We start from the raw sequence: 13,581 nt of genomic DNA, 5'->3' as shown, positions 1-13,581 counted from the left end.
TTCTCAGTTGTACATTCAACTTCCATGAAAAATACCCTATCGGTTTTTCAATTCCAGTGTCATCTTCTTGTAACAGTATGGACCACAACACCTATATTACTTGTGTCAACAGTCAACTTAAATTGCTTAGCGAATTGGGTCCTGCCAAAACTGGTGATGTAGTGAATACTGTTTTCAAACTGTCAAATGCCTTCTGACACTCCTGTGCCCATTGAAACTTCTTGTTCTTTTTTAATAGTTCAGTCAATGGAGCAACCACACTGCTAAAATTTGGTACAAATTTCAGATAAGACCCACTCGTGTCCAGAAATCTCAAAACTTCTCGTTTTGTTGTAGGCATGGGGAAATCCACAGTAGCTTTGACTTTCACATCTCTCTGAGCCACCTTACCATGTCCAATGGTATGGCCTAGATTCGTAACTTGCACTTTTGCAAATTCACTTTTAACCAAGTTCACCACCAAATTAGCTTCTTGTAATCAAGTAAATAATTCTTCCAGATGTTGTAAATGGTTCTCCCACATCTGACTGAAAACTATCAAGTCATCAATATAAACACCACAATTGCTCAGACTTTGTTTGCCAGTCTTTGAAATATTGCAGGTGCATTTTTCATGCCAAATGGCATGGCTTTAAACTGATATAGTCCGTCTGGCATCACAAAAGCCAATATTTCCTTTGCTTTCTCCGATAACGGTACTTGCCGTGTGATAAATTTAGTTAACTCTTCTACAATTTCCTTTGTTGGAATGTTTCTCAAAGGTATTGTTTCAGGAAACCTGGTAGACACATCCAATATTGTCAGTAAGTACTGATTTCCGCTTTTAGTCTTAGGGAGGGGTCCTACACAATTAATCATGACCCTAGTAAAAGGTTCTTCAAATGCTGGAATGGGAATTAAAGGTGCCGGCTTAATCACTGCTTGTGGTTTCCCTTTCAACTGATATGTGTGATATGTTCTACAGAATTTGACTATATCCCTATGCAATCCAGGCCAATAAAAATGTTATTGTATCTTCGCCTGTGTCTTTCTAATTCTTAAATGTCCCCCCATTGAAATTTCATGAGCTATCCTCAGAATGTCATTTCTATATCCAAATGGTATTACAATCTGATGCACCTCCCTCCAGCTTTCATTTGCTGAAGCATGATAAGGCCTCCATTTTATCATTAAAACATTACCCATAAGGTAATAACATTCTGGAATAGATTCTGCCTCTGTTTCCGAGTAAGCTGTCTGATATAAATGTTGTATTTGCATATTCTTTTTCTGTAACTCCACTAACCGCCTTGAGTTAAACACTTCAGCTGAATTGTCCTCTGTTCTTTCTTCATGAACAACCATATCAAACACAGTGTTAGCTAATTGGATTTCCAAACCCTCTCCCTGCCTTTGAACTTCCTGTTCTTCTTGTTTCAACCTATGAGCCTGTGATCTCATTATCACATAATCTGGAAACAATCCAGGATGCTCTCTCTGCAACACTTCTGTTGAAAACACTTCTACAGGCTGCTCATCTACTGTAGGCATCACCCACAACTGGGATTCAGCTATATCATTACCCCAATTAAATTGAACCCCTGCAATGGGCAATTTTCCACTATTACAACAATCACCTCACCTGTTTTCCAGGTATTCTTTAAATTTACCTTCCACAGTAGAATAGGTTTAGCATCTCCTTGAACCCCACTTGTTATCACCTGTTCCTGCAATACTCCCTCTGAACAACAAATGTCACTATCCCACAACATTAAGGATTGACTAGCCCCTGTATCTCTTAAGATTTTAACATCTTTACCTACTCCACCCTGTGCACATGGAAAGACTTTCCCTTCACACACAATTTTTTTTAACATTTCTGCAACCAGCTCCTCCGAATTCTCTTGGGTAAATTGTGAATGCATTCCCACTTCTTTACCTATCACTGATTCTCCCTGTTTTACCTGTACACAAATCTCTGGTTTTCCTGTGCCTGAACCTCAGAACCCATAGTACTTCTACTTCCAGTACTTCTCTGCACCCCTATAATTGCAACAGATTTTCCCTGCAATTTCCAGCACACAGATTTCGTATGTCCAACTTTATTACAATGAAAACACCTCAATTTTTGAATGTCACTTCTACCCTCAGCACCTTACTTTTTATTCTGAGAAAAAACTTCCTGCGAATTTCCACCTACTCCTTCTCTTCCCTGACTACCAACCTTCCTTTCACCTTCCCACTTCCCATCCCTTTCTGATTTAAAACGGTGACAAAAGAAAGGTTTAGCTCTATAAATTAACTCATAATCATCAGCTATCTCTGCTGCTTGTCTTACTGTTTCAACCCGCTGTTCCTCCACTAGTTCTTACTACTGAAGGAATTGAATCTTTAAATTCTTCCAAAAGAATTACTTCTCTAAGAGCTGCATATGTTGTTTCTACCATTAATGCTCATATCCACCAGTCAAAATTACTTTGTTTTCCTCTTTCAAACTCAATATAAGTTTGCCCAGGCTGTTTTCTCATATTCCTAAATTTCTGCCTGTATGCCTCTGGCACTAACTCATATACACTCAAAATACCCTTTTTTAAGCTCATCATAGTTCACCGACATTGGGAGGAGAGTGCGAGAGAAGGACCCTGGGTTAGGCAGTCAGCAACATGTAGAGGAGAGTGCGAGAGGAGAAGAGGGAGGGGAGGCAATGGCGTAGTGGTATTGTCACTGGACTAGTAATCCAGAGACCCAGGGTAATGCCGGAGGGGGACCCGGGTTCGAATCTTGCCACGATTCGATTTTATGGAATTTGAATTCAATAAAAATCTGTAATTAAAAGTCTAATGATGACCATGGAACCCAAACCCATCTGGTTCACTAATACCCTCTAGGGAAGGAAATGTGTTGTCCTTACCTGGTCTGGCCTACATGTGACTCCAGACCCACAGCAATGTGGTTGACTCTTAACTGCCCTCTGAAGTGGCCTAGCAAGCCATTCAGTTGTATCAACTGCTACAAAGTCACAAAAAAGGAATGAAACCGGACAGACCACCCGGCATTGACCTAGGCACCAGAAACGACAATGGCAATCGCAGCCTTGTCGGCCCTGCAAAGTCCTTCTTACTAACATCTGGGGGCTAGTGCCAAAATTTGGATAGCTGTCTCACAGACTAGTCAAACAACAGCCTGACATAGTCATCCTCACGGAATCATACCCTACAGATAATGTCCCAGTCTCCACCATCACCATCCCAGGGTCTGTCCTGTCCCACCGGTGGCAAGGGCACAGAATGTACTCTGGGTGGGGGACTTCAATGTTCATCATCAAGAATGGCTCGGTAGCACCACTACTGACTGAGCTGGCCGAGTCCTAAATGACATAGCTGCTAGGCTGGGTCTGCGGCAGGTGGTGAGAGAACCAACAGGAAGGGAAAAGCAAGCTTGACTTTATCCTCACCAACCTGCCTGCCGCAGATGCATCTGTTCATGACACACTTTTGGAGTGACCACGGCACAGTTGTTGTAGAGACTAAGTCCCGCCTTTACATTGAGGATACCTTCCATCATGTTGTGTGGCACTACCACTGCGCTAAATGGGATAGATTTCGAACAGGTCTAGCAACTCAAGACTGGGCATCCATGTGGGCCATCAGCAGCAGCAGAATTGTACTCGAACATGATCTGTATGGCCCGGCATTTCCTCCACCCTACCATTACCATCAAACCAGGAGATCAACCCTGGTTCAATGAAGAATGCTGGAGGGCATGCCAGGAGCATACCTAAAAATGAAGTATATATAGAGGTGTATAAGATTATGAGGGGCATAGATAGGGTGGATAGGAAGGCACTTTTTTCCATTAGTAGAGGGGTCAATAGCTGGGGGCATAGATTTAAGATAAGTGGTAGAAGGCTAAGAGGGGAGTTGAGGAGAATTTTTTTCACCCAGAGGGTGGTGGGAGTCTGGAACTCACTGCCTGAAAGGGTGGTTGAGTCAGAAACTCTCGTAACATTTAAGAAGTATTTAGATATTCACTTGCGTTGCCATAGCCTCCAGGGCTATGGGCCAAGTGCTGGAAAATGGGATTAGTGTAGTCAGATCTTTCTTGACTGGCGCGGACACGAAGGGCCAAATGACCTCCTGTGCTGTAAATGTCTATGGGTCTATAAGTCTATTTCTTCTGACAGTGAAGCATACATCTCATGTGCTCTACCCACTAACCTGGATTGTAACAACAGCGTCCACTGTTCCTGTGGCCATTTCATCATCTTAGCTATCTTCTCAAATGAAATAAAGAATGCTTCCACATTTCTTTCCTCAAACTTTGGAAGAGCTTGTACAAATTTAAACATCTCCCCACTGGGTTCTGGTCTGGAAATAAGTCCTTCCTTACCTACTGGCATCTCTTTTTCAACTGCCTGCATAATAAGCTGGAACTCCCTCTCTCTTTTTCTCTTCCCTCCTTTTCTAACCTATTTCTAATTACCTTTCTTGTTTTCTTTCTCTCTCCTGCCTTTTTGCCTGTTCCCTTTGAAATGTTGTTCCTTTTTCTTTTTCTGTTGCCTCTAGCTCAAAATTTTTCATTTCCTTTGCTTGTTCAAGTTCAAGCCTCTTCATTTCTAACTGAAGTCTCACTACCTCCAGCTGTGACTCACTAGCATCAGGTATCACTTCCAACTTTAAATGCTGTGCTATACCTTCAATTATGTATGCTTTCTTCACCCCTGCAGGTAACCCCAGTTGTAATTTATCCACCAATTCATTAACTTATCTTTAGCTACCTTTTGTAAACCAGCCAAATTTATAACTTCAACTCCAAAACAAGTCTTAGCAACTGCCGAAACCATATTGCAGTGTAACCACTTTGAATTCAGGAGTTGGTGTGAAGTTTTTTTTTAAAAACAGTGCATCTCGTATTCGTAACCTTAAGATTCACCTACTCCAAACCAATCAAGGAATCTCAAATATATCCCGCAAAGAGTCCCCAACTATGTTATGGCACAGCCGATGGTGAATGCTGAGCTGCTCAAATCCCAAAGGGAAACTTGAAACAACTGTCACAACTTGTTTTGCAACTTGTATAAATTTTGAGATGCGTGCCTTGAATTCAGTAATAATAAGACCACCAAGTCTTATATAAAGGCAAGTCTTATATAGGGACCATTCCCTCCGGGACACCCTGGTCCAGTCCTCCATTACCCCCTACACCTCAACCCCCTCCCACAGCACCTTCCCATGTAACTGCAGAAGGTGCAAAACCTGCCCCTTTACTTCCTCCCTCCTCACCATCCAAGGGCTCAAACACTCCTTTCAAGTGAAGCAGTACTTCACTTGCACTTCCCTCAATTTAGTCTACTGCATTCGCTGCTCCCAATGCAGCCTCCTCTACATTGGAGAGACCAAACGCAGACTGGGTGACCGCTTTGCGGAACGCCTTCGGTCTGTCCGTAAGCATGACCCAGACCTCCCTGTCGCTTGCCATTTCAACACACCACCCTGCTCTCATGCCCACATGTCCGTCCTTGGCCTGCTGCAATGTTCCAGTAAAGCTCAACGCAAACTGAAAGAACAGCACCTCATCTTCCGATTAGGTACTTTACAGCCTTCTGGACTTAACATTGAGTTCAACAACTTCAGATCATGAACTCTCTCCTCCATCCCCACCCCCTTTCCGATCCCCCCTTTTTAAAAGTAATTTTTATTATATATATAGATAATAATATATTTTTCTTTTCCCACCTATTTCTATTATTATTTTAAATTTATTTCCATCCATTGTTTTATCTCCACCTTTTAGCCTGTTTTGATCCCTTCCCCCCGCCCCACTCCCACTAGGGCTATCTGTCACTTGCTCGTCCTGCTTTCTACCCTTAATGTCACCATTAGCACATCCTTTAGCTAATATCACCAACATCAACACCCCTTTGTCCTTTTGTCTATGACATCTTTGGCAATCTCTTCTTTGCCTCCACCTATCACTGGCCCTCTATCCAGCTCTACCTGTCCCAACCCCCTCAAACAGCTTATATTTCTCTTCATTTCTATTTTTCGTTAGTTCTGATGAAGAGTCATACGGACTTGAAACGTTAACTGTATTCCTTTCCGCAGATGCTGTCGGACCTGCTGAGTTTTTCTAGCTATTTTTGTTTTTGCACCAAGTCTTATAGGTGCCTGACAAAACTAAATTAAACCTTTATTAATAAAGGAAATGATTTTAAAATACAAATCACACTAGTAATTTGTAGATCTATGTAACTTCTAAATCCCCTAATTAATCTAACTCTCAGTTACACTTCCGTTTAGGCAACAGTAAGACACATAGATTTTAAAAAACCCAGGCAAAGAAATATGATACCCTGAATAATCCAATTCAAAGTGAGTTTTCTTAACTTCAGTACCTTGTAGACAGCAGCTTGAGGTGTAGATGCTGAAGGCGTTTCACACTTGTTAGATCTTAGAATGCCCGCCTTTTCATGCAGCCTTCTCTTCTTTATACATATTTTCCCCTTAGAATGCAAATTCCCATTGTTTCACTATGTCTTTGGAGTTTACCTCCCTGATTATAAAAATTACCATACTACCAATTTTACCAGTAATATTTAGGAAAAATAAACACACAGTTTCTTAACTTCACCTGGCTAGGAAACACATTTCACCCCTCCTTTGAAAGCAACCTAGTCTGGTTTATTTAAAAATGCAAATGTTCTTTTACACCTTACATTCTAAACTTCCCCCATGTTTACATAACATTTCAGCTTATCTTCTAACACATCAAAGCCTTCAAACCAGCTGCCTTTAATCCAATTAAGCCTCTCTCTCTCACTAACACACACACACACACACATACATACGCACTCATATATAGACACAGATACCACTATTTTACAATAAATTCCAATAGCATTATTATATCTTCCTGACACAGACTAACATCCCTTTGAAATTCCTTCATTTATCTAAAAAAAAAAGGAGCAAATTCCCATCACAATTTAGAGGCTAAGCCAGCATCCATGTTTACTCATTAGCATTTCAAGCACATTTCTACACCTAGCTTCTTTTGACAATTTCATGCTTGCAGTCTACTTGACTCCAAATGTAATTAAATCACACAGAACCAACTATACTTACCCGAGGTGCTAGCGGCCCAACCTGCATGCAGCCATGCCAATCAAAGGCTGCCAATTGGAGCTACCCAAGCATGCTCCACTCAAATGGACACCCATAAACCTCCTCCATAATAAACCAGAAAAATATTAGGAAAATTATTATACTTTTGTAACATATATTCTGCATACATTTCTGTACAGGCTGTTTAATTTGTTTTTATTATTTTTAACAGTCATTTTTTACTTCTCTTTGCTCACTGTTTCTGTTCTGTGACTGTTTGTTGTCCTCATTCTTACCTTGGTCTGACCTTTACTCTTATTTTTGTTTCATTTATTTTCAGGTTTATATTCACCAGATTCCACAGCCCCCCAGTCCCCAAGCCTCATTTGTTTGAAGTCCTATCCACAGCCCTATTTATCCTTTCTGTTAGTACACTGGTCCCATTCAGGTTCAAGTGGAGCATTTTCCAGTGGTGCAGCTCATTTCTGTCCCAGTACATTAAGTCTTTGTTTTAAGTTGTGGTTGTGTTCCTGGAAATTGCAACTTTGAGAAAGAACTTTATGTAAATCATGGGTCCCTGTCGGGCATTTCTCGCCTGAAATAAAATAATATACAAGTTAAAATGCTATACCATATGTATGCAGCACTGTGCATTCCTAGCTGAAATAACTTGCAAAATAAAATAAATATCAAAGAAAACCTGTATAAATTCAAATTAGGTAATGCTCACAAGCCTCGAGACATTTTAAAACATCCAATTCACTGCTAGGCTGATGGCTTTTCTTGCTTGCTTTGCAGAGTAGGCACACTACCAGCACTCACTGGGTTACTGACTTGTTTAAAAGTAATTTAAAAGTCTCACCCACAGCCGGCACTCTTGAAACACCAAAATTTAATTCCAACTTTTTGTTTTAAAAAAAACCTCTGATTTTGAATGCCTCTAGGATTTTTAAAAAAAAGATTGACGTTGCTCTGGATACGGAACGAACAGCCTCCTTAACAATGGCACTGATCAGGTCATAGGACCTGACGTTACATGAAGGGAGATGATGCGCCCTGCATGATGACAAGGAGCGACACTGACACATGTGCCAATGACGACGGAAGACAATAAAGATAGGAGGCGATGAGGCAAGGAAGGCAATGGCGCGAAACAACTCTAAAGTGGAAGTCATGACTTAAACCAGGAGAATCAGACCTACACCAAAACAACTTTAAACCGAAACAACTTATAACAGGCAACTTAAAACAAGGACTTACTGTACTGGTGCTAGCCTCCCATTAAATCTTACTCCTACTTTCCACACCAGCCTTTCAGCCACACATTTATCTTCCTGACTTGATTATTTCTATGTGTGTGAGTTGAGAATGATGAGAAGAGTGAGTTACCCCACAGGAATGGATGAGACCATTCATCCTATAGTGACACTGGGTGGCTGTCCTCTTTTGCAGGGCATTGGCGCTGACCATCACTGCCACTGACTCCCATGCTGGATTGCTGATGCAGTTGCCCATCCTGCAGCCAGAGTGGGGGCAGAGGACATCATGGTGGGCCTCCACGGTGTTCAAAAGATGCTCGAGGGATGCGTCACTTAAGTGGGAGGCTGCAGTCTTTTTGCCTTTCGTGGCCATTCTGTCTTCATGCAGCAGTTGTGGGCTAGAAGTACTGAGAGGTGTGTGCACGGCTGCACCTTAAAAATGGTGTCTGGCATGATGAACCGGTGAGGTGATGGCGTGGCAGGCGAATGAGAGCCCGCCTGCCTCAAAACGGCATGTTTCCCAGGAATGCATAATTAATGCGGTGGGTTTGAGGTGATATGGCATGAGAAACCACCATAAAATGTCGTTTTACTTAATGCAAATCTGGGATGATTTTGCCCTACATTTGAAAGGAATATTCCTTTCTCTTAGGTGATAGGTGAAGAATATGTAAAACTTACAAACTACTTTTTAATGCGACCATTTAGAATGCTTTCTCACTTCTTATTCTTTCTCTTGCATCCTTCCTCCCAAAGGCAGTGATTCATTCTGTGGGATGATACCAGTGATTCCTTATCCTGGTTGATTTTTACACTACTCATTTTGAGTCTTGATTCATCATGAAACTTTCACAGACTACTTTGCTCTACCCTGGCTACTAGTAAAGGTCAAACAAAATTCCCTGTCTGTCGATAAATCCATTCTCATTACAAATGCTGGAAACTAACACATTTGGTGTGCAAACTAAAGGAAACTATTTTTATTATTTATAGCCCCTGTTTATTGGTTGGCCAAGCCAAGAACAGACCAGTCCTTTGATCAAATTTGGGGGATGTATTAGAATTGCTTGGTTAAATTTACATTGCACATGTGCTTATAAATAGGCCACTGGAGTATAAATATCATAATTTTCCACATGGGAAAGTGACAGTGCTTTATTCTGATGAAAGGGACCTGAAACATTAGCTCTGTTTCTCTCTCCATAGATGCGCTCTTACCTGCTGAGTGTTTTCCAGTATTTTCTGTTTTCATTACAGATTTGCAGCATCTGTAGTCGTATGCTTTTGTTTTCCTGATTTGCTTTGTTCTTCTTTGACTATGAGGCACAGAAGTCTGTTTCGTTTTCCTTATAGAATGACCAAGTGTCTGATGGAAGCACAGTTGTTATTCAAGAACGAAGGCTACATGTTTGTGTTCACAATGGCTGGTGCTATGTTCAAAAACCGCAGGTGGTGGTTTTGATACCTGGGACGGTGCAGAGAAAATCTGGGAGCTTCTCCAAAAGGTAAGGTTCATTGTAAATGAGGTGAAATATATTACATACTCAGGTTCTGTTCAAAGATGTTCACCATTGTTCAGGCAGAAAAAGTGCGATTCTATCTAAACCATTAAATTTTACGCTCATGAACAACTTCATGTAACTTTTCAATTAGAGACCACTTTTGGGCTTCTCATTCTGCACTCACATGTATCGTCATGTGCGTCTTGATATCTACAGAAAATCAATTAGAATCAACTCAGTCGCAGTCTTCAGGAAGGATCACTTGAATCTGCAAGTGAATTACTGTGGGGCTAAAAGAGCCTTTATAAGTGGAGTTAACAGGGCTGCTCCCTCACGATTGCACATTGGGTTGCTTTAGATTTGCTTCTGGTACCTCAGAAAAAGATACAAATATTTTCAATTGCTGCTCTTACTTTTCATGGAGGATATTTCACAAGTGACAGTGAGTTATGCCAGTTCTTATCATAATGTGAAAGGTCCATAATTCATAAGTTAATGAAATTGTGAATATGTCCTGATGATTGTTGGCATGAATTAATATATTGCTGGAGCTTTGCATTAATGGTGCGATAATCAATCTTCTCAGTGGTAGAAGTTTAAACATGACCTTTAAAGGAGGCCTTATTCCAAATGATTTCACTCATCCTTCCCTTGATTCTTTAATTCTCTAATTTTCTAGTTGTGTTTATAATCTTTTCTAGAAATCTTCTAGATCTTGAACAAATCTACACAAGGCACCAATTACATGCATTTCCTTGGTTCTAAGAATTTTGAGCTGTCTGCTGCACCTATGGGCACTCACCTGGGTGCGAGAATGTACTACTTTTGTGCTTTATTTAGTTCATTCATGGGAAAACAGTGAGGAGAGAGCCAGAAGTTTAGGTTAAAACAGCGAGGAGAGAGCTGGAAGTTCAGTTTAAAATAGTGAGGAGAGCCGGGAGTTCAGGTTAAAACAGGGAAGAGAGAGCCGGGAGTTCAGTTTAAAACAGCGAGGAGAGCCAGGAGTTCAGGTTAAAAGGCAGACAAGTTGCCAGGACCTGATGGCCCGCATCAAAGAGTTTTAAAGGAAGTGGCTGCAGAGATAGTGGAGGCATTGGTCGAAATATTCCAGAACTCACTGGATTCCGGGAGGGTCCCAGCGCATTGGAAAACCGCTAATGTGACGCCCCTGTTCAAGAAGAGAGGGAGACAAAAATCAGGAAACTATAGACCAGTCAGCCTAACATCTGTAGTTGGGAAAATGCTAGAGTCCATTATTAAGGAAGAAATAGCAGGACATTTAGAATAGCTTAATGCAATCAAACAGAGTCAGCACTGTTTTGTGAAAGGGAAATCATGTTTGTCAAATTTGCTAGAGTTCTTTGAGGATATAAATAGCAGAGTTGACAAAGGAGAACCGGTAGATGTAGTGTATTTGGATTTCCAGAAGGAATTCGATAAGGTGCCGCATAAAAGGTTATTGCACAAGATAGGAGCTCACGGTATTGGAGCTAATGTATTAGCATGGATTAAAGATTAGCTAACACACAGAAGACAGTGAGTTAGCATTAATGGGTCTTTTTCAGGTTGGAAAGATGTAACTTGTGGAGTGCCACAAGGATCAGCCCTATGGCTTCAATTATTTACTACCTATATTAATGACTTGGAGGAGGGGGCAGAGTGTAATGTATCCAAATTTGCTGACGATACAAAAATAGGTGGGAGGGCATGTTGTGATGAGGACATAAGGAAGCTCCAAGGGGATATAGATAAGTTGGGTGAGTGGGAAAAAACGTGGCAGATGGAGTTTAATGCAGGAAAGTGTGAGGCCATGCACTTTGGTAGGAGGAATTAAAAGGCAGACTATTATTTAAATGGAGAGAGACTCCAAAAAAAGTGCAGCACAGAGGGATGTGGGTGGTCTTGTGCATGAAACACAATAAGTTAACATACAGGTGCAGCAAATAATTAAGAAGGCAAATGGAATTTTAACTTGTATTGCTAGGGGGTTGGAGTTTAAAAATTGGGAAGTCTTGTTACAACTGTACAGGATGTTGGTGAGGCTGCAACTGGAGTGCTGTGTACAGTTTTAGTCCCCATATTTAAGAAAGGATATATTAGCATTGGAGGCAGTTCAAAAGAGATTCACTAGGCTGATTCCTTGGATGAAGGGGTTGACTGATTAAGAACGGCTACACAGGTTAGGCCTTTATTCATTAGAGTTTAGAAGAATGTGGGGGGGGTGATCTTATTGAAACGTACAAGATTCTGAGAGGGCTTGACACGGTAGATGTTGAGGGTAGTTGTTGGGGGAATCTCGAACTAGGGAACATAGTTATAGAATAAGGGGATACTTATTTAAAACTGAGATGTGAAGGAATTTCTTCTCTCAGAAGGTAATGAATGTCCAGTATTCTCTACCCCAGAGAGTTGTGGAGGCTAGATCACTGAAAGTATTTAAAGAGGAGGTCGATAGATTTTTGAAACGTCGTGGAGTTGAGGGCTATGAGGAGCTGGCATGAAAGCGGAGTTGAGGCCTGAGGCAGATCAGCCATGATCTTACTGAATGGCAGGGCAGGCTTGAGGGGCCGAAGGCCTACTCCTGCTCCTATTTCTTATGTTCTTATGTGGGTGTTATTGGCTAGGCCAACATTTATTGCCCATCCTTAATTTCCCTTGAGAAGGTAGTGGTGAGCTGCCTTCTTGAATTGCTGTCGTCTAGTGGTGTAGATACACCAATACTATGTTGCCTTTCATCTTGCTGCTAAGATTCTTGTTTCCAGTTCAAACTCTGAAGAAGTCTACAATTTTTTTTGCCAAGGTGCCAAAATTTGTGAATGTTAAAAGTACCAGTCAGCAGAGCACTAAGCCTCACAAACTAGAAGGCCCCAGATTAGACTGCGTGAAGTGAATAATTTCAGTCTGCACTGCAGGTGGTCTCTCAAATTAATCCTTCATTTTCTTTCATTGTAGCAAAATTAAGTTGGTGGGGTGGTGAAGTTTTCAGCCCCTTATGAAGACAGCTATTTAACAAAAGGCACTCGTTAAATTCAGTAGCAGTTCACTGCTAAATAATAAGCCTATTCAGATTATGTTTGATCACTGGAATTTGGGACAATTAATTCAAGGAATTGAGTGGCAGACTGAGTAACTGAACGAATGTCAGAAAACTTACCTCAGACACATGTAATTCAATTTGGGCAAAAATTTTTTTAGAAAAGTACGTAATGAGTAATCTGTTTCAGTGGGACATGCACTGAGTGGTGTTAGATTGATTTATATATTTCTGCACCATGCACTGTTCCCTGTGTTCCACTGGTTTAGAACAGCTTATTTTCTTTTTGTAATTTACTAGTACAGCTGTGCAGAACTTTTAAAGAAAACCTGGACTACACTTGTCTCTTAAAGAATGCTGATCTAACTGTATATATGTGCTGCCGCTTTCACAATGCAATGCCATGCCTGCCGAATATCGATGTAGAAATGGGCAGCATGGTTTTGGAATTGGGTGTTGACCTGGCTTTGGAATGCGATGACATGCAATCCCTTTTGGGAAGCTGTCTCACTGGACTTGGTTCTACCCGGTATGAACTATAACTCTTATGTAGTTTTATGCTAGGTTTGAAAGGTGCCAGTGGACCTTCTGAGCTCTTCATAAATCTGCTTCAGAGTGCAGTGCAGACTGTACCCAACCAACCCGTGCTTGCACAACTCAAAACGCAGTGCCCAACATTAGATGTGATTCTGTGATTTGACAAC

At 41.2% G+C, this 13,581-nt stretch overlaps 1 protein-coding gene across 8 annotated transcripts in view; it reads left to right on the top strand.

Annotated features, from left to right (window-relative positions):
• The window catches only part of nphp4 (nephronophthisis 4), a 504,277-nt gene that overhangs the window by 201,880 nt on the left and 288,816 nt on the right, over nucleotides 1-13,581 (top strand). For all 8 annotated transcript variants that reach the window (XR_013578910.1, XM_078558224.1, XM_078558219.1 and 5 more), the window contains one exon: nucleotides 9,695-9,846. Coding sequence is in view for 7 of the 8 variants with exons in the window: in XM_078558224.1 (XP_078414350.1) it covers nucleotides 9,695-9,846 (152 nt within the window). In the remaining variant the exon portion in view is untranslated. The remainder of the gene's footprint in view (nucleotides 1-9,694; nucleotides 9,847-13,581) is intronic.

Source organism: Cetorhinus maximus, chromosome 15 (genome assembly GCF_964194155.1).
Source record: "Cetorhinus maximus chromosome 15, sCetMax3.hap1.1, whole genome shotgun sequence".
Taxonomy (NCBI): Eukaryota; Metazoa; Chordata; class Chondrichthyes; order Lamniformes; family Cetorhinidae; genus Cetorhinus; species Cetorhinus maximus.
The sequence above is the reverse complement of the archived record's forward strand: the minus strand, read 5'-3'. Positions and strand labels throughout refer to the sequence as shown.